The 26,436-nt window shown below is 35.2% G+C and overlaps 1 protein-coding gene across 4 annotated transcripts in view; it reads left to right on the top strand.

Annotated features, from left to right (window-relative positions):
• The window catches only part of DDHD1 (DDHD domain containing 1), a 184,916-nt gene that overhangs the window by 57,344 nt on the left and 101,136 nt on the right, over positions 1 to 26,436 (top strand). For 2 of the 4 annotated variants that reach the window (XM_007473240.3, XM_007473239.3), the window contains exons 2-6: positions 10,830 to 11,003; positions 11,646 to 11,666; positions 19,842 to 19,940; positions 22,468 to 22,596; positions 23,151 to 23,298. In XM_007473240.3, the coding sequence (XP_007473302.1) occupies positions 10,830 to 11,003; positions 11,646 to 11,666; positions 19,842 to 19,940; positions 22,468 to 22,596; positions 23,151 to 23,298 (571 nt within the window). The remainder of the gene's footprint in view (positions 1 to 10,829; positions 11,004 to 11,645; positions 11,667 to 19,841; positions 19,941 to 22,467; positions 22,597 to 23,150; positions 23,299 to 26,436) is intronic. The other 2 variants (XM_003339498.4, XM_003339497.4) reach the window with 2 other exon arrangements.

A 26,436-nucleotide genomic window follows, 5' to 3' on the forward strand; every position in this document is an offset into this window, starting at 1 on the left:
CCAGTAATATGATTTTACTATCTATTTCCTCCTTAAGCTCCTTTAGTTTCTCCTTTAAAAATCTGGATGCTATAACATTTGGTGCATAAATGTTGAGTGTTGATATTACTTCATTATTTATAGTACTTTTTAGCAAGTTATAATTTCCTTTATCTCTTTTAATCAGATTTTTACTTTAGCTTTATCTGACATCATGATTGCTCTTCCCGCTTTTTTTTTACGTTAGATGACTAATAATAAATTATTCTCTGACCTTTTACCTTTAATCTGTGTGTTGCACTGCCTCACATGTGTTTCTTGTAAACAACATATAATGGGATTCTGATTTTTAATCCACTCTTCTATCTGCTTCCATTTTATGGTGAATTCATCCATTCATATTCAGTTATGTTTACTAACTGAAGATGGAATTAACTCTTCCCCTATTTATACTTTAGATTTTAGCCACCAGGAATGTATGTACCCATACTTGTCTGTGACCCACGTGTGCTAGCTAGTGACAAATACAAAACAACCAACTGCCTCCTAGGCAGTCTGAAGCAAATTAAAGCTGCCATACTCTTAAATATTCAGTCCAACCATGATTTTTACCCTTTCCCATCTGGCTAATCCACAAAGGTTGTGATGAGTACCCTCAATCTTCCTCAATTTTCTTGACTCTTCTTTCTCTCTTTACTACCTCCTCAAGTCAGTCTTTTAAAATAAACTGCATCTACAGCTCAAAAGCTACTATAAAGAGGTAAGATCAAACATGCTTTCATTTCTCCTCCTAACTTTTCCTGTGCCTCTCTTAGTTGTTTTTGTTTTTGTTTTTCAGTCCTTTTTGAGCTCTTCTAGTATCTGTGTCCAGCTAGGTGGTTTAGTGAATTGAGAGAGTCAGACATAGGGACGGGAGGTCCTAGGTTCAAATCTGGCCTCAGACACTGGCTTGCTTTGTTACCCTGCGCAAGTCACTTAACCCCCATTGCCTAGCCCTTACCATTCTTCTGCCTTGGAACCAATACACAAAATATTGTTTCTAAGACAGAAGGTAAGGATTAAAAATATAAAAGAAATGTTTCCAATCCATATTTTTCTTTTGGAATTTGCATATGTTTGATTTGCTTTCACTGTCCCCTTCTTTGTGTCCATAAATTATCTTTATAGTAGGTGCTATTTTGTTATCTGCTCATTTTTCCTACCTTTTTATTAGATATGCTTTATGTTTTGGGAGGTTAGGGTACCTCAGTCCTTCCTTGATGGAACCCATAACTTTATCTCTGGGTTTCTATTCTTCCAGGATGGTGTGATGTACTGTGGGCTGAGAGTTACTGCTGATTCAATTAACCCTTGAGATCCTGATAGCTGAAATTCTCACTTCAGACTTGGGTGTAAACCTTTGGTCTTACTCTGTGCTTGATCAGGTCAGGGACTGCTGAAGTCCTTAGTCTTCAGTTGCAGGTGTAGGTGTAAACTTTTGGTCTCACTGTGGGCTTGATCTTGTCAGGCACACAGTATATTGGCCAGGCCTGGGGTTCCGCCTGATCAGGAGGTACTTGTGTACCCTCCCACCCTCAGTTCCCCCACTTTGGGTCTACCCACTACCCCAAACTGGGATCTATATATCCTTACCACAGGCCCATACTGGGACTCATGGTTTCAGCCTAGACCCACACAGATTAGGCTGCTTCAGCACATACTGCCCTGGGCTGGAATTCTAGATTTCACTAAAGGTTAGTTGGACTTTAGTTTACCCAGGCAGGGTCTCAGGGTCTGGATGTTGGCTTGAGCTTAGGTTTGGAACAACAGATGTGGAGTGGGGGTAGGGGTGGCTTGCTCTTGACTTGCTCCTCACTCCTTAATATGGACTCTTGCTTTCTGTGCTCCCCTCTCACCCTAGTGCCCCAGATATTCTCTGCTTACCGTTTAGGTTTTTCTCTTCTTGAAAGTTGTTTCATTCTGTCTCCTTGTTGGTTCTTTCACTACTGTATTCATTTTGTGGTGTTATTCTAAGATTGATTTGAGAAGATTCTCATGCTGACTTTGAACTTCTCTGTTTCTACTCTGCCATCTTTATTTAAAGGCTTTAGTTAAACATAGGAAATACTAAAGCTTGGTATAAAAAAGTATGCTGTTGCTGGAATTATGCATAGTGCTGATTCTTTCTGGGATACCAGGGGTGTTCCCTTGGTAATTCAAGACAGATTGGACCTGACTGTCCAAATATTATTTTTAGGTACTTACTGTAATTAGAATGTTGTTTTTGTCATTTTTATTTTAATATAATCTTTGCTATAAATACAATTAAAATTCAAAAGACAGGATGGTGCTAACAGTTGGGTTCACAATCGGTAAGATTTGGATTCAAGTATCAAGAAACATAGCCACAGTGACCCTGGATTAGTCATTTACCTTCTTGGTGTCTCTTACTCTGGTTAAGTTTCAAAGAAGATGCCAGTATGCATTGATAGAAGTAGTACCTTACTAATAGCTTCCCACACAGTTGAAATTATAGGTCCAGTTAAACAACAGTAATAAAATGCTATTGAAGATGTGTATGGGGGGAGGGGAAGCAGCTAGATGGATCAGTAGATTGAGAATCAGGCCCAGAGACAGTAGGTCCTGTGTTCAGATTTGGCCTCAAATCCTTGCTTCATCCCTGATCTTATTGGGAAAGCTTCTATCTTATCTCCATTACAAATGATACCTGCTGATGGTTTTAGATAGATACTATTTATCATTTTAAGAATAGCCCATTTATTCCTAAGCTTTCTACACTTTTATAATTCTTAGTGAAGGGAGGCAGGAAAGGAGCTCAAAGGGGCAGATTTGGTGATGTATCTGAAGTATAACAGGATATGTTATTCTGGGCAGGTCATTTAATCCCCTCTTGCCTACCCCCTAGACAATATTGATTCTTTTTAAAAAATTATATTTAATTAGTCAATTTAGAATATTTTTCCTTGGTTACAAGTAATTTTCTTTCCCTCCCCTTCCCTCCCCCTCCTATAGCCTACACGCAATTCCACTGGATTTTACATTTGTCCTTGATCACAACCTATTTCCATATTATTGATGTTTGCACTGGGTGATCATTTAGAGTCTACATCCCCAGTCATGTCCCCATCAACCCATGTGATCAAGAAGTTGTTTTTCTTCTGTGTTTCTTCTCCCACAGTTTTTCCTCTGAATGTCTTCGTTCTCATAAATCCCTCCAAATTGTTCTGGATCATTGCATTGCCTCTAATGGAGAAGTCCATTACATGCAATTGTACCACAGTGTATCAGTCTCTGTGTACATTGTTCTCCTGTTTCTGTTCCTTTCACTCTGCATCAATTCCTGAAGGTCATGGAATTTCTCCAGTGCATTATTCCTTTGGCACCATAGTATTCCATCACCAACATATACCACAATTTCTTCAGCCATTCCCCAATTGAAGGGCATCCCCTCATTTTTCAATTTTTTGCTACCACAAAGAGCGCAGCTATGAATATTCTTGTACAAATAATTTTCCTTATGATCTCTTCTTTGGGGTATAATCCCAGCTGTGGTAGGGCTGGATCAGAGGGCAGACAGTCTTTTAGCGCCCTTTGGGCATAGTTCCAAATTGGCCTCCAGAATGGTTGGATCAATTCACAACTCCACCAGCAATGAATTAGTGTCCTGACTTTGCTGCATCCCCTCCAGCATTCATTACTTTCCTTTGCTGTCATGTTAGCCAATCTGCTGTGTGTGAGGTGATACCTCAGAGTTGTTTTGATTTGTGTTTCTCTGATTATAAGATCACAATATTGATTCTAAGATGGAAGCTAAGGTGTTTTTTTTAAGTATATATAAAATTATCTTGATAACTACTTTAATAAAGCTAGAGCCCAGGGGGCAGCTGGGTAGCTCAGTGGATTGAGAGCTAGCCCTAGAGACGGGAGGTCCTAGGTTCAAATCTGGCCTCAGACACTTCCCAGCTGTGTGACCCTGGACAAGTCACTTGACCCCCATTGCCTAGCCCTTACCACTCTTCTGCCTTGGAGCCAATACACAGTATTGACTCCAAGACGGAAGGTAAGGGTTTAAAAAAAAATAAAATAAAAATAAAGCTAGAGCCCTTCTATGGGTGATGAAGACTGATTCTATTTGTCTGGAATTAAGAGTGATTTGAAGAAACTTATTGTCTTTGTGACTTGCGGTAACCTGAAGAAATTCACCATCTTTGAAATTACAGACTGGATGAAGTCCCACCTGCCCCTGGACCAATTCTCACAGTCTCTGGGATGAGCTAGCCAAAAGACCTTGGGCTTTGCATAAACATGTCTGGTCCCAGACTCTCTATCTCTGATTGAGTTTTGTCACTTGGTCTCAATTATGGGCCATATGGCCCCAAGATTCATTTGGACATTTTATGGCTGAAACATTGAGACTGAGTCAATTTATGCTCTTATTTTGTTGACTTATGCTAAAAATATGTGCCAGAGATGTCTCTGTTCTTCCTTGAATCTGAGAATCTATCACCCTGTTCCTGGGAACTCTGTACCCATACTACCCCAGATACCTCCTTGGATATCCCTTCGAGCTCCTTTCCCATTTCCCTTCATTCACGAAGAATTAGTAAAAGTACAGGAAGCATAAGGATAAGTGGGCCATTTCTTAAAATGATAAGTAGTATCTTATCTAAAATCATCGGCAAATATCATTTGCAATGTAGATAAGATAGAAGCCTTCCCAGTAAGATCATGGATGAAGCAAGAATGCCTGTTACCACCACTATCATTTAATATCATACTGGAAATTCAAGCTTTAGCAATGAGAAAAGAAAAAGAACTTGAAGGAATTAAAGTAGGCAATAAGAAAACTAAGCTATCACTTTGTAGATGATATAATTGCAGGATACAAAATAAACCCACATAGATCATTGGCATTTCTGTATGTTACCAAAAAAAATCTAGCAGAGAGAGAAAAAGGAATTTCATTTAAGATAACTAGACAACTACTCACCAAGACAAACATAGGAATTATATGAACATAATCACAAAACAAAATACAAAGAAACTCCTACTAGGAGCATGGAACATCAGAACATTACTTGATAGAGAGAATACCCCAAGACCTGAGAGAAGAACAGCTCTAATCAGTAAAGAACTGGCGCGATATAATATTGACATCTCAGCATTTAGTGAAACACGCTTACCAGAAGAGGGATCACTCAGCGAACCCACCACTGGATACACCTTTTTCTGGAAAGGTAGAGCCTCAAATGAAGACAGAATCCACGGTGTTGGCCTGGCCATCAAGACCAGTTTGCTCAAACAGCTGCCAGACTTGCCTGTGGGCATCAGCGAGAGGCTCATGAAGATCCATTTACCTCTCAGCAAAGACCGGTATGCCACAATCATCAGTGCACATGCCCCAACACTGACCAGCACAGAGGACACCATTGAGCAGTTCTATTCTGACCTGAGTGCCGTCCTGCACTCAGCGCCCACAAATGACAAGCTGATACTACTGGGAGACTTCAACTCCCATGTTGGCCAGGACCATGAAAGATGGAAAGGAGTGCTCTGCAAACAAGGCGTGGGCAAAATGAACAACAATGGCCTACTGCTACTTAGCAAATGCTCAGAGTTCGAACTCACCATCATGAACACTGTATTCAGAATGGCTAACAAATATAAAACAACGTGGATGCACCCATGATCAAAACAGTGGCATCTCATTGACTACATCATTGTACGCCGGCGAGACATCCAGGATGTAAAGATCACCAGAGCCATGAAAGGAGCTGAATGCTGGACAGACCACCGATTGGTTAGAGCGACTCTTCAAATGTGCATTGCGCCTTGCCATCCAAAATGCGCCCAGTTTGCGCATTTTACAATGTGAGTCATCTTAGAGATCCATCTTATTTGCAAACATTCCAGTCCTGCCTGGACAACAAGCTGTCTGCCAAGGGACCACTCACTGGAAGCTCGACCAAGAAATGGAACCAGTTCAGAGACTCAGTGAAGGAAACATCAAAGGCAGTCCTAGGCCCCAAACAACGCAACCACCAGGACCGGTTCAACAAGAACAAAACTGCTATTGAAGAGCTATTGAGCAAAAAGAATAAAGCCTTTATGGAGTGGCAAAATAACCCAAACTCTGCTCCTAAAAAGGACAGATTCAAGTCTCTCCAAGCCACGGCGCAGCGTGAGATCAGGAAGATACAAGACCGATGGTGGGAAAAAAAGGCAGAAGAAATCCAGCGCTTTGCTGATATGAAAAACTACAAACAATTTTTCAGTGCCCTCAAGACTGTCTATGGGCTATTAAAACCCACCACCACTCACTTGATATCCTCTGACAGTGACACTCTCATAAAAGATAAAAAAAGGCATCAGCAACAGGTGAAAAGAACACTTCAGTCAGCTTCTCAACCGACCCTCTTCAGTCGACCAAAGCGCCCTTGACCAGATCCCCCAAAACCGCATCATTGAACAACTTGACGTCCCTCCTTCAATAGAGGAAGTCCAAAAAGTCATTAAACAAATGAGTGTAGGCAAGGCACTCGGTAAAGACGGGATCCCAACTGAGGTGTACAAGGACTTAAATGGAAAGGCGCTCCAGGCATTCCACATAGTGCTGACTAGCATATGGGAAGAGGAAGTCATGCCCCCAGAACTCAGAGATGCCTCCATCATAGCCCTATCCAAGAACAAAGGCGCGTGAGCAGCCTGTGACAACTACAGAGGCATCTCACTACTCTCCACTGCTGGAAAGATCCTCGCCTGTGTTATACTCAACAGACTCCTGTCATCTGTTTCAGAGCAGAACCTGCCTGAATCACAATGCGGCTTCCAACCAGATCGCAGCACCATCGACATGGTCTTCACAGTGAGGCAAATGCAGGAAAAATGCCTTGAGCAGAACCTGAGTCTCTACATTGTCTTCATAGACCTGACAAAGGCGTTCGATACAGTGAACAGGGACGCATTGTGGGTGATCCTTAGCAAGCTCAGTTGCCCAGCAAAATTCATCAAACTGATCCAGCTCTTTCATGTCGACATGACAGGGGAAGTCCTATCTGGTGGAGAGACTTCCCATCGCTTCAACATCTCCAATGGTGTGAAACAAGGCTGTGTGCTCGCTCAAGTACTATTCAACCTATTTTTCACCCAAGTATTATGACATGCTGTGATGGATCTAGACCTGGGTGTCTACATCAAATACCGATTGGATGGCTCACTATTTGACCTTTGCCACCTGACCGCAAAAACAAAGACAACAGAGAGACTCATCCTGGAAGTTCTCTTCACAGATGACTGTGTTCTCATGACCCACCAAGGAAATCATCTTCAAATCATTGTGGACAGGTTCTCTATAGCAAGAAAACTGTTTGACTTGACTATCAGCCTCAGTAAAAGAGATGCTGTTCCAACCTGCACCAGGGAGGACAACTAACCAGTCGTGCATTACAATCGATGGCACACAGCTTTCTAATGTCAACACTTTCAAGTACCTAGGCAGCACCATCGCCAATGACGAGTCCCTAGGCCACGAGATTAATGCCAGGATCCAAAAGGCCAGCCAGGCACTCGGGCGGCTGCGCTCCAAAGTCCTCCAACACAGAGGTGTAAGCACTGCGACGAAGCTCAAAGTGTACAATGCAGTGGTCCTCAGCTCGCTCCGAGACATGGACACTGTACCGAAAGCACATGAAACAGCTGGAGCAATTCCACCAACACTCTCTGCAGTCAATTATGAGGATCTGATGGCAGGACCGAATCACCAATCAGGAAGTCCACGACAGAGCCAACTCCACCAGCATCGAAGTAATGGTCCTCAAAACCCAGCTACAATGGTCTGGACATGTCATCCGCATGGACCCAAGACAGGTATTCTATGGTGAAATGTCAGCTGGACTCAGGAAACAAGGCCGACCAAAGAAAAGATACAAGGATCAGCTAAAGTCAAACTTGAAGTGGGCAGGCATTACACCAAAGCAACTACAACTTGCTGCCTCTGTCAGAAGCAGCTGGGAAACCCACATTAACCTGCCGCCACCACCTTTGAAGATGAACAACGTCAATGTCATGCCACTGCGCGTGAATGCCGACACCAGGCCACAACCGCACCTCCCATAACAACTGGAGTCCCATTCCCCATGTGTCACAAACTTTGCGCTTCAATCTTTGGACTCCAAAGCCACATGAGGGTACATCAATAGATGATAATGCACAAAGACAATTGCCATTCTCGGTCACCGAGAGACTACTACTACTACTACTAATCAGAAAACACCTCACACAAATACAGTGGGATCTAAACAGTTACTCATGGGTAATCCAATCTAATAATTAAAATGATAATTCTGCCTAAATTAATCTACTTATTCAGAGCAATATCAATGAAACTGACAAAAATTATTTTATAGAACTAGGAAAAATAACAAAATTCATCTGGAAGAACAAAAGGTCAAGAATATCAAGGGAATTAATGGGGGGGGGAAAGAACAAAGGAAGGTGGCCTTCCATCGTCAAAACAATCTGGAACTGGCTAAGAAATAGAATAGATAGTAGAAGAGATTATATACATGATATACAGGAGCAAATGACCTTATGAATTTAGTGTTTAATAAACCCAAAGAGCCCAGCTTTTGGGATAAGAACTCACTTATTTGACAAAAACTGCTAAAAAAACTAGAAAGAACAGTATGGCAGAAATTAGGTATGGACCAATATCTCATACCATATAATCAAGATAAAGATCAGAATGGATATGTGATTTGGATACAAACATAACAAGTTAGAGAAACATAGAATACTTTATGACTAAACAAGAGATAGGGAAAATTATAAGATGTAAAATGAATAATTTTGATTATATTAAATGAAAACGGTTTTGTACAAACAAAACCAGTATAACCAAGATTAGAAGGAAAACAACAAACTGGAAAACATTTTTACAACAAATGTCTCTGATAAAGGCCTAATTACTCAAATAAAGACTACAAATCATTCCCCCGTTGACAAATAGTTAAAGGATATGAACAAGCAGTTTTCAGTTGAAGAAATCAAAGCTATTAATAATTACAGGAAAAACTGTTCTAAATACCTCTTGATAAAGAAAGTCAAATTAAAACAACCTCATACCTATCAGATTGACTAATATGATAGTAAAAGAAAGTGTTACATTTTGGAGGGGATGTGACAAAATTGGAACCCCAATGTGTTGTTGGTGGAGTTGTGAATTGATCCCTCTCATTCTGTAGGTCAATTTGAAACTATACCCAAAGGGCTATAATATTGCATATTCTTTAGTCCCATAATACCATATTATTAGGCCTGTATCCCAAAGAGAACATAAAAAAGGGGAAAGGACCTACTTGTACAAAAATATTTATAGCAGGTCTTTTTGTGGATGTTCATCAGCTGGGTAATGGCTGAACAAATTGTGGTATGTGATGGTAATGGAACACTAGTATGCTTTATAAAGATGAGCTGGATAATTTCAGAAAAAGCTGCAAAGACCTTTGAAGAAAATTTATTAGCTGAGACCAAAAAGTAAAGCAAAATCTCCAAGCCAAAAAGAAATAGGTTCATTGAGAGAAGAGGGATCCAGTCTCACAATAAAGCTGGGCTCCAGTCAAGACCAAGAGACCTCGAGTCATAAGAGTATCCCTCATATTTAGTTCAACCTTGTGCTAAAGATACAATAATCTTCAGAGATATTTTTTACCCTCAGTTCTTACTCAACACTCAGATTAAAAGAAGAAAAATTACAGCATAAAAGAGAAATTCAGAAAGTTACAGATGTGAAGAAGTGAAGAAAATTTTTGTATTTTATACAATGCATACAACAGAGCATGATTGGTGTAGTCTTTTCAGGCAAAGTTTTTACAGGAAAAACCTTGATGATTATTTTGGATAAATAATTGGTTACTCAAGAAGATTACAAGATGACTAAATTGCAAAAATACATAAGTAAAGAATATATATCTATTATAATGGGGGGGAGGGGTGTGGGAGTGTAGGGGATTTCACATTCACAGACCAACGTAAATTGATGCAGAGTAAAATAAGCAGAACCAGGAAAACATTGTACACAGTATCAGCAATATTGAACAATATTCATCTATGACAGACTTAGCTACTCTCCGCAATATAATGATCCAAGACATTTCTGAAGGACTTATGACAGAATGCTATTCACCTCTAGACAGATCAAAGCATACTATTTTTCTCATTAGTTTATTTAATTTTTTATCTTATATATACTCAAATTTTAAGTAAGTATTCTCTTATAAGTGACTAATATGGAAGTATATTTTACAAGATAACATATGTATAATGCAGGTCAAACTGCTTACTTTCTCCAGGAAATGTGGAGAAAAGGAGAAAGACAATTTGGATCTTACAATTTTGGAAAATGTACATTGAAAATTGTTTTTATATGTAATTGGGGAAATAAAATTTCTTTAAAAAATTAAAAAAATTATAAAAGTATCTACTAGTTGATACTCTGAGTACTTTTTAGTAATAGATCATTTTTTTTCTCCCATGCGCATGGATGTCCTTGCTTAATAAAGATTATCTTACTCTTAAAGGCATTGAACCTCTCAGTTATCTTCCTTTTCTAGAAAAGAGGAAAGGAGATCTCTAAGAGTCTCAATACTTCCAGGGTGTTTGCTCCATCTTGGGGGAAAGATACAAAGTTCTATGGAGTTTGAGCCTCGGTTTACATTTTTTCTAGCTTAAAGTATATTTTAAACTTTTAAAAAAGCTATTTTGATGCCATAACACATAAAATTGTAGTTACTTTATTGTTCCTAAGAAGCAGAATGCTGAAATGAAAATTCTTTGATTTATTGTGTTTCCAGAGAGTGACAAAATACCAGTAATGCGTGGGCAGTGGTTCATTGATGGCACTTGGCAACCACTAGAAGAGGAAGAAAGTAATTTAATTGAACAAGAGCACCTTAAGCGTTTTAAGGGTCACCAAATGCAAGAAAATTTTGATATTGAAGTGACAAGACCCATAGATGGAAAAGATGGTAAGACCAATTCAACTTTCTTTACCTAATAGCATTTGTCCTGTGTTTCAAATAAGATCCTGCAATGAAGGTTTAGTATGTTTTAGCATTACCACTTATGATTTAAGATACATAGTACTTGTCCTATAATATCTTATTTAAATACATTTGATTATTAGGACATAACATTACAAACTAGTAATGCTGTGAGTTTCTATGGTAATTTTCCTCCATTTTAAAATTTACTACTATGGTAATAATGAAACTAATCTGTTATAGTATGCAATTTGATATAGCATGGGCTTTATTTTAGTCCTTTATCAGAGAGAGTTTTTATTGGAAGTATAGATCTCATTACAGCATAGTATAACCTATCTAATGGCTTTTATATGATTGATTTTCTTTTCCTTCAATTTGAGCAGTCTCACTGTATACTTAATATAAAATATGTTAGACATAACTTTTTAATAGTTGAAATAATTTACTACTTCTTTTGAGTTTACTTATTATTTCAATTTTGCAAAGTAGAATGTTTATAATAAAATAATACTATTTTATTTAACCTAGATTGTCATAGTTTAGATACAAATTTTGGTAATTTAGAAAAAGACAATTCTTTTTTATAGCAGCATTTAAAATACTTCTATTCTGTTATTACTGCAGGCAGCGGAATCAGCTATGCTGGTAAGTATAAGAGAACAGGTATCTTGTAGCTTTCTTTAATATGGTTTTCTTGAAGTGTTTCTTCATCCATGCTTGCCTTTCATTGGGAGGTTCTCTTATAAATCCTAAATTGCAAATATAAAAACATACTCATGCCGTTAAAAGATGTTATCTCAAAAACCAACAGAAAAACTCTAATATCAAGAAAAAGCTCACCTTGTAATTATGTTATTTAAATTAATAATTAAATTTAATAATATTAAAACAACAGTTGATTTTGACTTTTTTCCCCCTGGCCCCAAATCTGTTTTAAAGATTATCCCCTTTCTGGGGGGGGGGGGGGAAGGTAAGATAATGTGGGACTTTCTAATCAAATTAGCAAGGAAAATTATATAGAAAAATCCACAATTTCATATTTTTAATATTATTTTAAATTAAGGTTAATTTAAAATACCATTAATATCAACTTAATGGTAGATTTTCTGTAACTATGCAGATGTTGATTTTTTCATATTTTAGTTTCAGAGTGCTATAATGTACTGCATTTGGTTTCTTCTCATCTAGTTTAAGCTTGAAGAAAACTTATACCCTCTATGGTTTCTGCTTATTCTCCATAGTGTTAGTATTGTGATTGCAATATTAGATTTTGAGGATTAAGTAGAAACTTAATATACCCTTATTTTGGTTTAAATACCATTATAAAGATGAATTTTCTGTGTAGTAGCCATTTCTGTGTTCTAGCAAATGGGCCATTAAAATAAGGCTTTGTTGACCTGGACACAGTTTATCATCTGCCCATTATTTTTTACAATAAGCACTTTGGTACTACTTAATTTTAATTATTTTTGAATTGAGGTAGATGAGCAAAAATCTAATACCACCAATAGAAAAAACTGAAATCCCTTTTGATAGTATATAAAGACCAACCTTTTTATTCTTTTTCATGTTTCATTAATGCATTTTTAATACCACAGTTATTTTTTGCAAAACCTTTTTCCACAAGTATTCTCCCATGAAAACAAAAACCTTGTGAAGTAAAAGCCTCCTGATACAGAGACCTTGACTAACCTTGGTATTTAATGGAACAAATATTCCATCATTGCTCTACCAAGGTAGGAGAAATAAATGTTCCAATATCAGTTGACTGCAATCAGTATTACTCATTTTGTCTTGTTTCTTTTATTTTCTAGGTTGCCTTCAACTTAATTTATGTAAATTTATTCTAGTTTTACTTTCCTCACTTTACATCATTTTATAGAAGTCTTCCCATATTTCTCTGAATTCTTCATATTTATCTTCAAAGCACAATAGTATTCAATGAAATTAATATTCCTTGATTTATTTAGCCATTCCCCAATCAATTGGCACCTTTTTAAAAGTACTATAAAAAGAAGACAACATGTTTTCAGCATAAAATAATTTGAAAATTGTTTATAGAAGAACTGAATGTTATTTTTTTCCAAATAACATCAATGTACTTTAACTCTTTTACCTCTGAAATCCTAATTTGTTTAAGTAATATCATATAAATACTCAAGATACCCAACAAAAAATACAACACTAGGAGAAAGAAAGGAGTAAATCCCAAAGTATATATTACCTTCTCTCTCCTACTCTGTTAAAATCTTATTTTTATATTTGGTAATTCATACAAGAATGGTAGATATCAGTTCTGTCCTCTAGGTCTTTCAGGTTGGGAATATGATCAGTATAATATATCTCTTGTAAAACCACCACTATTAAAAATGTTGACTGAAACTTTTATCACATTTATAAAGTTAAAAACGGTTAGTCTTTTGATTATTGTGCTTATTACCCAGTAGGCATTTTAATTTCCATTTTTCATTAGCTTCCAATGCAGGGACAGCTAGGCAGCACAGTAGATAGAGTACCAGGCCTGGGGTCAGGAGGACCTGGGTTGAGCTTTAACTTAAGTACTTCCTAGCTGTGTGATCCTGGGCAAGGCTCTTAACCCCAATGGGGGTAGCCCTTCATACCTTTCTGTCTTAGAATTAATTCATAGTAAATATTGGTTAGAAAGAAAAAGAAAACCAATTCAGTTTCATTTTTAAAATGGCAATAAATGATCCCCTTAAAAGCACAATAACTTATTTGTTTGCTTTGGCAACTTTAGGGAGATTTTAATCATGCAATTATATTCTTTAGGAGAAAAAGTATTTGTCTTTAAGCATTTATTAGATCTCAATTTAAATTGTCCTTATTTAGATGATATTACCATTTGTTACTTTTGCTTTCTCTGGTAATATTTAAAAAGAAGATATGTACCTACCTGCTCAAAGTACATGAATTTCCCTGCAGGTATTGTATGTCAGGCATTAACTTTTTTCTTTGAACATTTTCTCCACTTAAATTTTTTAATAGGTAGTAATCCATATTGGAGGTGGGATTTATGACTATGATGCTTTTATCTAATAGTGTGATAAACATTATGAAAAAATAGAAATGATACACAAAAGAAGTAGAAGACAAATAGGCATGTGTGAATCCAGTTCAGAAAATAATAAAATAGTATAAAATAAACTGCATAATTTATGAGTCTGCTTGGTAGAATGGAAATAACTCTTAAATTGGAAATCAAAAAAATCTAGGTTCAAGTCCCAATTCTTACTCTCATTAGCTGTGATCTTAAGCGAGTCACTTGATCTCTATGAATCTTCTGTTTACTATTAGTGAAATTGATGCAATGATATTTGTATTGTTTATCTAAGGACTGTTACAAGAAAAGCACTTTGTATGGTATAAAATATAAATAAATGTGACCTATTTAAATAAACTCACACAAGGGGTGTGGAATAAAGGATAATCATAGTAGAATTTAGGTGGGGTTTTCTGGAAGCAGCCTTAGAATAATTTTATTATGTTTTGTTTTCTGGAAGTTTATTCCATTATTTCAGAATTAGTTGTCAATCTCTAAAATGGGTATAATAATTACTGAAGGGATATATGATAAAAAAAAAAGAATAATCACAATAGATTGTCCTTAAATGGATGGAGTTTCCTAGAAGGACCTTAATGACATTTTTGTTTGTTTGCTGTCGGTCTTTAAAAGTATATCAGAATCAGCTGTCAAAAGTCTTATCAAGAAGATTTGGTGAGCATTCTCTTCAGAATGTCTTTTTAGGTACTATAAGTGTGTGGTGTCTCTCTATATGGCTATCAATAGCTCTAGATATCTTTAACACACACACACACACACAGAATTTCCTGAAATATCTTACTTGAAATAAAATATTATTCATTCTGTTTCCTATAGACCTTTTCTCTGCTTTGATTATTCAGGTTCACTTCTGCCCCCAAAGAAATTAGATTCCTTCCCTCTCCATTATCACAGATTTTCTCTAAAGACTCAGGATAGAGTGAACAATATGAAGAATGTATTCATGAAAGCATTAATTGAACAAAAGTAACATTTCTATATTTAAATTGTTCTATGACATTGATGATTCATTAACTATAATTCTTTATGAAAGGAATAGTATAGTTCTCAATAAAAGTATTAGTATTTGATTTGTTTTCACTTTTGCTATTAAGACCAGAATATTTGTTTAGAAATTTATTAGAACTTAGACATCTGAAAAAAAATTTCTTACTGTCTTAAACCCTAATTATTAAAATAATTAAGAAATGCTTCATATTTAGGTATTTCAAAGATTCATAGTTTCAAGCAATGCAAGCATTCCATTCTACCAATAAAGACTGAATCGCTTCCTAAGGATTTTAAATAGTTTTTGTGAGTTTTTATGACTAAAGAAATCTTATGACCTGGTAGCCAACCTTTTGATAACATATCTTTCTCATTACAATTAAACTAGTCTTTCACCAGGTAATCATCAATCTTTGCATCTGTCAGATCTGGTAGTCCATTGTCTTTAAGGATTCAGAGTAACTTCCACACCATGGTGAAGAATATAGAAATTATGTGGCTAATTTGAATGATTACCGTTCTGCTTCATTCGTTTAGATTATTATTACTATAGATTATTGGTGGTTTATTCTTCAAGATACATAGCATTTTCTCTCTATACCCACATTTCCTGATAACACAGAATTTATTTTGTGTCAGTTTTACTCTCCTTTGTGTTTTATCTAGGGGACATCTTCTGTGTTCTGCTTTGCAGTTAGCAGGGAAAAGTGTTTTGTTTTTTATGTAATTTTCTTCTCTTGTGAGGCCAGGCCTTAACTTGTTCATAATAAATAGTAGGCTTAAAATGAACAAATTGGTTGGAGTCAGCTATGTTTGTCAGTTCGAATGGAGGGAAAGGAGATCTCTTCTGATCAAATGATTAGTACTTTTCAGTATCTTCTCTTGCCTTTAAAAAATTTTTTTTTCTCTCCTCTTGCATGATTTTCAAAGTACGAGTACCTTGAAAGAGATGAATTCCAAATAGTGGAGGGGGAAAACCTTGATATTAGCTTTTACCTTAGACTGATGAAGGCAGCTTTGGTGAAATACTGAAAGATACTATGGATTACTAATGACTATCTTCTAAACTTACTTTAAATTAAAGCCTATTTTACTTTTAGTTTACAAAATTAAAGAATTTAGAGTTGGAAGAGACGTCAACAGTATTTAATCCAACTTATAGTTGAAAAAATACCCAACAAGGAATTCAAATTTCTACTTGAAGAATTCTAATGAGAACGAGGTGCCTCCTAAGGCAATCATTCCACTTCATAATTGCTCTAATTTCTAAGAAGTTTTTCTTGATATAAAATGAAAATTTCTTTGCATCTCATTCCTACTTTTGACCTTTGCCCTGCAATTACTTCAGTATATTTATTATGTTACTCCTGAGGCTTCTCATAGACCTAATATTTCTAGTTATTTCAATATTGCATAGTACCAGAACCCTTCATCATCTTTATTGCTATTCTTTGGATTCTCTCCCACTCATCAAGGACCAGAACAGAAGATAGTGTAACATAATACACTGAATGATCTTACCAGGTAGCAGCAAGATTGTTACCTTCTTATTCCTAGAAGCTGTGCCTCTCTTAATTGTGTGTCTTTTGGCTAATAAATCACGCTGCTGACTTGATGAGCTTAAGGCCCACTAAAACTCCCAAATCTCTTTCTGACAGTCTATAACTATGTGTCCTCATATTATGCTAATGAAATTAATTTCTTTAAACCAAGGATAAACCATTTATCCTAATAGTAACTTCTTAAACTAATCAGTCCAGTATTCTAATTTATTAAGGTATTTTTGGATCTTGTGTCATTCTTTATCTTAGCCATCTCTCCGATGTTATAGTTGTCTGCTTGAAGTTTGATAACGATGCCTTTATTCAAATAATTGATTAAAAAACATTCAGCAGTACAAGGTCAAGAATTTTTATACTAGCGTCTTCTTGCCAAGTTGACATTAAATCATTAATCACTTCTTTTTGAGGCTAGTTGAGAATTCTAATTATATTATCATCTCTATCTGTTCCATAAGAATAGTGTGAGTATCTAAGTGACCTATAAATTTATATACAGTATTCCCCTGGTCCACCAGTTTAGCATCTCTGACCAAACAGGAAAGGAAGAAAAATTCATTTGTACTGGTTTGTTGTGCTTGTTGATTCTTTATGATTAACACTACTTTTCTTCCTACTTTTAAAAAAGATAATCACTAAATATTTCTTCAGTCATAACATTTCAGAATTTTCCCAGGCATCAAAGTCAAACTTGTCAGATTATGATTATTTTTTTTATCTTTTAAACAGTTGCTTTTTTCTTTTTTTGGTTTGAATGAAAAGCATTTTTTCTACTCTCTTTGTACTTTTACAGTGAAAGGAGGGGAAGCTCATGAGCTAATTATTTAGAATGAAACTATCCTAAATAAAATACTCTAAACATAATGAGATTTTGAGGAAAGTAAAACAAATTTTGAAGTGAAATTTGGAGGAGGGAAGTACAGTAGTTCCAATACAGAATATTCGGAAAAAACCTGAAATTTATAAAGGATATATGCTTAATGTAATATCTTCTTCAACTCCCCCCTGTTAATAATGGGCTCCCTACTAAAACTACTTTTTTTCTCTTTTTTGACAAAGGCAGGGAACAAGAGAGATTAGGATATGAACTCTTACCTCTTTTTTTTTAATTAATCACCATGGCTACCACAGGCTTATTAAAAGTTTTTGTTATCTTTTTTGTTTGTTTAAGATAGTTAAGATAGTCATTATCTAGATAGTTCCCATTAGTTTCTTTAAAATAAACAAAGGAAATAAAAATATGAATGTAATATTGCTTGTAATTTGAAATTTTTTTACTGGTGTGTTTTCAGGTTTAGCTTGAAGAGGTTTTAATTGGATTTATCTTGGCCACTTACCAGATTTTTTCAATAGATTTTTTTAAGATAGCAGCTTATTGGCAATATCCCTATCTCCAAGTATAAGTGATAGATCTTTCTCAATAACTGACCAGAAGGCACATGAAAGAAGAAACATTTTTAATGACAAACTTAATTTCACTTGCATGTTTTCTCTACCCTATCAGTGTTATTCTTATAATATTAATGCAATGTTTTTATTTTTTTTGTTACAGCTTTTTGCTTTTATACTTCTTAAAAATACTGCAGTTAGTGATCCTCCAGTAACATGTATACTAAAAATACTGTGGTTAGTTATCTTTTTTTTTTTTTAAACCTTTACCTTCCGTCTTGGAGCCAATACTGTGTATTGGCTCCAAGACAGAAGAGTGGTAAGGGCTAGAAATGGGGGTCAAGTGACTTGCCCAGGGTCACACAGGTGGGAAGTGTCTGAGGCCAGATTTGAACCTAGGACCTCCCGTCTCTAGGCCTGGCTCTTAATACACTGAGCTACCCAGCTGCCCCCAGTGGTTAGTTATCTTAAGCATCATACCTTATTTGTTTTAGTGACCAAAAAATTTTTGAGTAAAATTCAAGACTATATGTATAATTTTGAACAATAGAGATTGATTTTCATTTTTTTGAGTTGTATTTAACTTTTCCTTAATGTTACTTAACAGATATAAAGGACAGAGGTTAAAAGTCTTAACATCTAAACACAAATGTAAATTAAATTATACATTTTTTCTATAGTTCATTAGCTGAATATGTTGGAAGTTGTATTTTAAGGTTAGACTTCAAATGAATTTTAAAATACTGTTGGTAATTATGTCAAGAGAAACTTTATTAATAATTGATTTTAAGTTTTATTTACTGATTAGCAAATATCATATGCTTTTGTTTTCTTATTCATGTTTATATGATGTCATTCTTGCCTATACCTTTCATTAAGGAATATGATAATAATTATGTAGTTTGCAATTTGGTTTTCCATTCTGTGTTATGCCCTGTTGTTTATGTAGCTGAAATGAATATTTTAAAAATCTTTTAACTACTTGGCTAGTGTTGTGAAAGATAAGACTTTCCTTATCTGCCATAGAAAGATTCCAGGGTACTTCAGTAACGTAAAGGGCATTCTAACAAAGCGTATCTAAAAGCTTCTTACTTTTCTCAGCAAAGCATTTGTTCAGATTTTAAAAATATATCTGTTGGTTAGCTAGGTAGCACTATAGATAAAGTGCCAGGCCTGGAGTTTGGAGGACATGGGTTCAAATGTGGCTTCAGACACTTCCTAGCTATGTGACCCTGGACAAGTCACTTAACACCAATCACTTAGTCCTTGTGGCTCTTCCATGTTAGAATTGTTATTAAGACAGAAGGTAAAGACTTTTCAAAAAATTTGTGTTAAGTTGCATAACTTGTTCATCAGCTATTTGCTAGGTAATTTCTATATATTTGGTAAATGTAAAGAACCTTAGTGGGTGGGGATGTAGGCATTGTAAATCGATAAGAGAATTTTGAAATATACATATACACAAAAATTAAAATTACACATTCTTTTGTATATGTTATACAAAGGATCTAAATGCAATAGTCACATGATTGTTTTTAGCTAAAGATTTTAGATGCCATATTTGTTTTTTGTTTTTTCAACAAAAGCAGATGATGTATTTGATAAACATTATGAGGATGTTCTTTAGCTTTCCTAATTGTAATTAGATAATATATAAATTATATAAAGTATTTAAGTAATGTTTGTCCAATATAATCATCATTTCTGTTGCTACAAGAACACCAAAAAAAAAAAACCAAAACAAACCAAAATAACGCCCTCATTTAAAATTTACTTTGAAGCTCAGTGTTTTTACTTTCTTAGTTGTCTACCACCTCCCTCCCTTCTCCCTCCCTTTGTTCAAATGGAGAGGATATAAGGAGAGTACAGATGCTGCATGTCTTAAACGAAAGCGTTCCCAAGGTACAGTAATCGTAGTTTGTTTTTTCTCCTTGTAGTTATAAATTCCTGGCTTTTGGCATTCAGTTGTTTGTTTGGTAAAGTATTCTAAAAGATTCCTTCATTTGCTTTTTAGGCAAGTAATGTGTGTTTAAATTTTTAGAAATTAATAGGTCTCCTTGTGGCATACTTAATGCTTTTTAGTCTGTAGTTAATTAGCTGTAGATATGTTCATATGTTTGTAAATGAGATGTATGTGAACCAAGAAGAGTTAAATGGGATATTGAAGTTATTGAGATATTTTGACTTTAGGTCAAAACTACCTAAAGAGGAAGCCAGTTTTCATCATCTACCTAACCATACTTAAATGTATTGTTCTTATATTTTCTACATTGTAAGCTTCAAAATATTTGCTACTAAAGATGTTTTATGGAAATATTTTGGGTTAGAAAGTAATTTATGCTTATGATTTGTTAAATAATTTTGAAAATTAATGCAAAAGTTTTAGAATAAAATATGTGTAATCTTGGTTTGTTCCACTTATCCTTTCCTTATAAATACACAATTATTTAGATTAATTGAAACTTTATCTTGTGCATATCATAAGGTAAATTTTGTCAGGCAAATGGAAATAAGAAGTTGACTTCCACATATAGATGACTTTTAAAAATTCCATTTTTAGCAGTCATACCTAACGATCATATGCTTCTCCAGGAGTTCTATGGAAATATGAAAGAGTAAAAAATAAAAGGTTCTTGGACAGCTAGGTCACACAGTGGATAGAGCTCCAGACCTGGATTAAGGAAGACTGATTCAAATCTGGCCTCAAACACTTCTAGCTGTGCGTTCCTGGGCAGGTCACTTAATCTTGTTTGCTAACACTTATCCTCCTGTCTTAGAGTTGTTACACAGACAGAAAGTAAGGGTTTAAAAAAAGGAAAGACTCTTATGGTTGCAAATATTGACTTCAAGTCAATTATGGGCTAAGGACCCCCTGCCCCTTTTTTCCCCCTTGGTGCTGGGTCTTATATTGCATAAAGGCTAGAAGTGCATTGGCTACTCCTGGGCTCAGTACCATTGCTGATATGTACATAAAGTCTAATCTGCTGTTTTCAACATCGACCAATTTCCTCCTCCATAGGTTGTCCATTCTCTGCATCTCACCATATTGGTGCCCACACTTAGTCAGCATACTACATCTCCAAACACCTTACCTCAGCTGTTCCACCAGCTTGTCTTCCAGTAGCAGGGATTACAGTTGTATTCCAAGGTGCCTGGCCACATATTTTTTTCTAATGGAAATTACATTCATCAGACACTTGAGCCACCAAAAAAAATTTACATGGCAAATCATTTAACCGAAGCCTTTGATTCCTCCTCTATAAAATGGAGTTAATATATATTGCTTCACAAGGATTTTGTGAGAACAAATAGGGTAACCTAGGTTAGGTATAAAGATTGCAAATATGTGGGGCCTGCTCCCCTTGGTTACCCCAAGGTTGGTATGCAAATTGTTCTTACCTTCATGCCCTCAGAAGATGAGAAATATAAAACTGCCAAGTATTTTTACAGTCAATATCTGAAGTTAGATGCCATTTCTTTAATGCTCATACCAAGTCCTGATGTGGTCAAATAAAGCAACATTTTTTGCAGTTTTTCCACCATAACAGGTATTTAGGTAAATGTTAAATTCTTCATTCAACAGAAACCTATTTGATGGGACAATAATTAACATCCAAATAAATAAACATCAGTCTACTAGAAGCAGACCCTTTTTTGGAGCATAGGATTATGCTTAATAAATAGTAAAAAGAACAAAAATGTTTTTATTTTACTTTTTAAAAAAATTTACTTTATTGGGGGGATCAGATTGGTAATTAGGGACCAATGAATCATTAATACTTATCTCCAAGACTTAGAAGTATCTAAAAAAGACATGTTGAAATTTTGGCCTATAGCATAAATCTGTTTTTTAATTATTCAGTTAATTGGCTCCCAAATCTTTCTTCAGGCTAGAAGACACCACCTTCTAGCAGATAAAAGGCCCTTAAATATGTAATGGTAATAGGCTTAAACCATCTGGAATCTTCTGCTCAAATCATAACTTTGCCTTTTCTGGTTATTGTACCACATATTTTTACTTGCCCCTCCCCCTTTACTGTACCTACTAAGACCGAGGCTTAAATTATCGATGAAAACATATAATATGCATCAAAATCCAAGAATATTCTATAAAGATTAGATTATTGTGCCATTAACTTGAATCTTTTTAGGTCAGTCTCAGATGGTATAATAAAAATGAGACAGAGATATATGGTACATTGCCTTTGAATTCCCTGAAGGTTAAGAATTTTATATTTACAAACATAGTTGAAGGGGTGAAATGCAAAAGCTAGTCCTTTTACTCAGCATATTAAGTAATATATCTGATATAAATATGAATATGAACTAAAGCCAGGAAATCTTGAGTTTTGTGAATTTTTGATGATTTTCTATATAAATGTTTTTTTTTTTTCAAATTTAAAGGTTGCTCTTTTTTTCTTTGCAACAGCTATTCATAGTTTCAAATTGAGTCGCAACCATGTGGACTGGCATAGTGTGGATGAGGTATATCTTTACAGTGATGCAACAACATCTAAAATTGCAAGAACAGTTACACAAAAGCTGGGTTTTTCTAAAGGTAATAGATTTTTTTCCAACTCAAAACTAACTCCATTTTCTAACTCCATTCTTCGAAAATATTTAATGAAGAATTTGTCATCTTTCATTTATGACAAAATGCTGTTTTTCAGCCTGTTTTATTTATTAGTGATTGAGCTGACCTACATCATTACTTATTATCACACATTTAGAGAAATATATTATAGCTGGAGTAATGACTTTTATGCTTTTCAAAAAATAATTTTGTAGTGCTAAAATATGTTGGCAATAGCAAAAAAAATCAGTTTTGTTATTTTTTGCAGATTTACATCTTTGAGCTATTTAGTGCAAATATCCCATTTTCATGATGAGGAAAAAGGTTTAGAAAGCTGAAAAAATTCTGATCACATAAGTTGACTTTGTAGATAAATTTTACATGTGTCAGAGTACCCAAACTTTAAGAATCAAAACATCTCACTGAAATTTTGTTTGAGTCTGATGATAGTTTTTGTTGTTAAAATGTTCGAACCTGTGAAAAAATGCCATCTTTATGTAGGTAAAATATTAAACTTCAGAGTCATGACTTTTCCACAGCTTCAAGTAGTGGGACCAGACTCCATCGAGGCTATGTAGAAGAAGCTACTTTAGAAGATAAGCCCTCACAGACTACTCATATTGTATTTGTTGTGCATGGCATTGGGCAGAAAATGGACCAAGGAAGAATAATAAAAAATACAGCCATGTGAGTTTTTATATACATATTTCATACCTTGCTATGGTATTCTAAGCTAAATTCAATCTCTTAAACTCAAGAACTATTTAAATATTAATAGAGTGTTTCTTATTGTTTCAAGGTTCTGCAGTTATCTTTGATTCCTTTTTTTTTTTAAACCCTTACCTTCTGTCTTGGAGTCAATGCTGTGTATTTGTTCCAAGGCAGAAGAGTGATAAGGGCTAGGCAATGGAGGTTGTGACTTGCCCAGAGTCACACAGCTGGGAAGTGTCTGAGGCCAGATTTGAACATAGGACCTTGTGTCTCTAGGTCTGGCTCTTAATCCACTGAGCTACCCAGCTGCTCCCCCTCTCCCCCCACGTTATCTTTGATTCTTAAGCTGATAGAAGGCAGGAAGGGAGAGATTTTTACTTTTATTCTGATTACCAAAGTTAAAACATAAGTCTTAAGATGAAAATAGATATCAAAAAATCAAAGCCTAGAGTCTGTCTTAGTGTTTAAACTGTTATAATTTGAAATGGTTATGAAGGTGGTATACCTGTAAGAATGAAAACATTAACATTTTTTTCAATCACTAGTCAGCTGTATCTGCCTAATTAATTGAAATACTAAAGTGGATCTTGTTGATCTAATTATTTCCATTTATGTATATTGAAAATAATACCTTTTCATCTTTTAGATTTTTATTCTCTCTTCCATCCATCCTTCATGGAGTGTCTACTCAGTGTTCTGGAGACCTTCTGTCCTTCCTCTTAATGTCTTTTTATATTTCTTGATACCAGTGCAGCACTTTGGCTGTTTGTACGATATTGACCTTTTCTAATCTTCTGCCCTTTATGCTACTACTTGCATATTGACCCCATTGTTGGATTTATGTTGTAGCCTACTTTATACTGTCTTACCCTGTCTTTCAAGGTCCTTCTAATGTTAATTTCGTAGGTGGAATGTGTAATATGTAGTAGTGGGAAAAAAATGAAAAGGAAGGTTTTTACAATGCCAAAATTTGTACCCAGAATAAAAATTGTATTTATTAACTCTAGTTTTGAGTTTTCATTTGCATAATTTCATTACAGAGAAGAGAGGAAGAATATCCTAATCCTAATGGCCTTTACATATAGGCCACAAATTACTTCATTTTAGAGATTTTAAAGATGTGATTTTTGTGTAATAGTGAATGAGTTTTGTCTGAGTATTCCATGAAGCTGTACATATCAATGTTTTTATGAGATCGTTGATGTCCAACTCTTTTAAAATTTTATTTAATTAATTTAAAACCTTTTCCCATGGTTACATGATTCATGTTCTTTCCCTCCCCTTTCCCTCCCCCATCCTGGAGCCAACAAGAAATTCCCCTAGTTTTTACATGTATCACTGTTAAAAACCTATTTCCATATTATTCATATTTAGAATAGAGTGATCATTTAAAGTCAATATCCCCAATCATATTCATTGAACCACATCATCAAGCAGTTGTTTTTCTTCTATGTTTCTTTTCCCACAGTTCTTTCTCTGGATGTGGATAGTGTTCTTTCTTATGAGTCCGTCAAAATTGTCCTGCATCACTGCATTGCTGCTAGTAGAGGAGTCCATTACATTCGATTGTGCCACAGTGTATCAGTCTCTGTGTACAACATTCTCATGGTTCTGCTCCTTTCACTCTGCATCAATTCCTGGAAGTCATTCCAGTTCACATGGAATTGCTTGAGTTCATTATTCCTTTCAGCACAATAGAATTCCATCACCATCAGATACCACAATTGGTTCAGCCATTCCCCAATCTATGGACACACCCTCATTTTCCAGTTTGTTTGTTTTTTTCACTACAAAGAGCACAGCTATAAATATTTTTTTACAAGTCTTTTCCCTTAGTATCTACTTGGGGCTCAAACCAAGCAGTAGTATGGCTGGATCAAAGGTCAGGCAGTTTTTTAAAGTACTCTGGGAATAATTGCCTTCCAGAATGGTTTGATCAGTTCACAACTCCATCAGCAATGCAATACTGTCCCAATTTTGCCACATCCCTTCCAACATTTATCACTTTCCTTTGCCGTCATATTGGCCAATCTGCTAGGTATGAGGTGGTATCTCAGAGTTGTTTTGATTTGCATTTCTCTAACTGTGAGATTTAGAACACTTTTTCATGAAGTTACTGATAGTTTTGATTTCTTTATCTGAAAACTGCCTATTCATGTCCCTTGCCCATTTATCAATTGGAGAATGGCTTGAATTTTTTGTACAATTGATTTAGTGAGAAATTAGACCTTTGTCAGAGGTTTTGGTTATAAAATTTTTTTCCCAATTTGTTACTTCCCTTCTGATTGAAGTTGCATTGATTTTGTTTGTACAAAACGTTTTTAATTTAATGTAACCAAAATTATTCATTTTACATTTTGTAATATTCTCTATTTTTTGCTTGGTCTTAAATTCTTTACTTTCCCACAGATCTGACAGGTATACTATACTATTCTTCGTACATCTAATTTACTTATAGTTTTCTTCTTTATATTTAAGTCATTTACCCATTCTGAATTTATCTTGGTATAGGGTGTAAGATGTTGATTTAAACCTACTCTCTCCCATATTGTTTTCCAATTTTCCCAGCAGTATTTGTCAAATAGTGAGTTTTTGTCCCTAAATCTGTGATCTTTGGGTTTATTGTATACTATTTTGCTGAGGACATTTACCCCAAGTCAATTCCATTGATTCTCCCTTCTATCTCTTAGCCAGTACCATATTGTTTTGGTGGTGATCACTGCTGTATAGTACAGTTTAAGATCTGGTACTGCTAGGCCTCCTTCCTTCACATTCTTTTCATTAGTTTCCTTGATATTATTGATCGTTGTTCTTTGAAATGAACTTTGCTATAATTTTTTCTAATTCAATTAAAAAGTTCTTTGGTGCTTTCATAAGTATGGCACTGAATAAGTAAATTAATTTGGGTAGGATTGTTATTTTATTAGTTTGTCCTACCCATGAGCAACTAATGTTTTTCCAATTATTTAGATCTAGTTTTAATTGTTTGGAAAGTGTTTTGTTCTTGTGGTCATATAATTCCTGTTTGTCTTGGCAAATAGATTCCTAAATATTTTATATTTCCAGAGTGATTTTAAGTGGAATTTCTCTTTCTAATTCTTGCTGCTGAAATGG

Source organism: Monodelphis domestica, chromosome 1 (genome assembly GCF_027887165.1).
Source record: "Monodelphis domestica isolate mMonDom1 chromosome 1, mMonDom1.pri, whole genome shotgun sequence".
Taxonomy (NCBI): Eukaryota; Metazoa; Chordata; class Mammalia; order Didelphimorphia; family Didelphidae; genus Monodelphis; species Monodelphis domestica.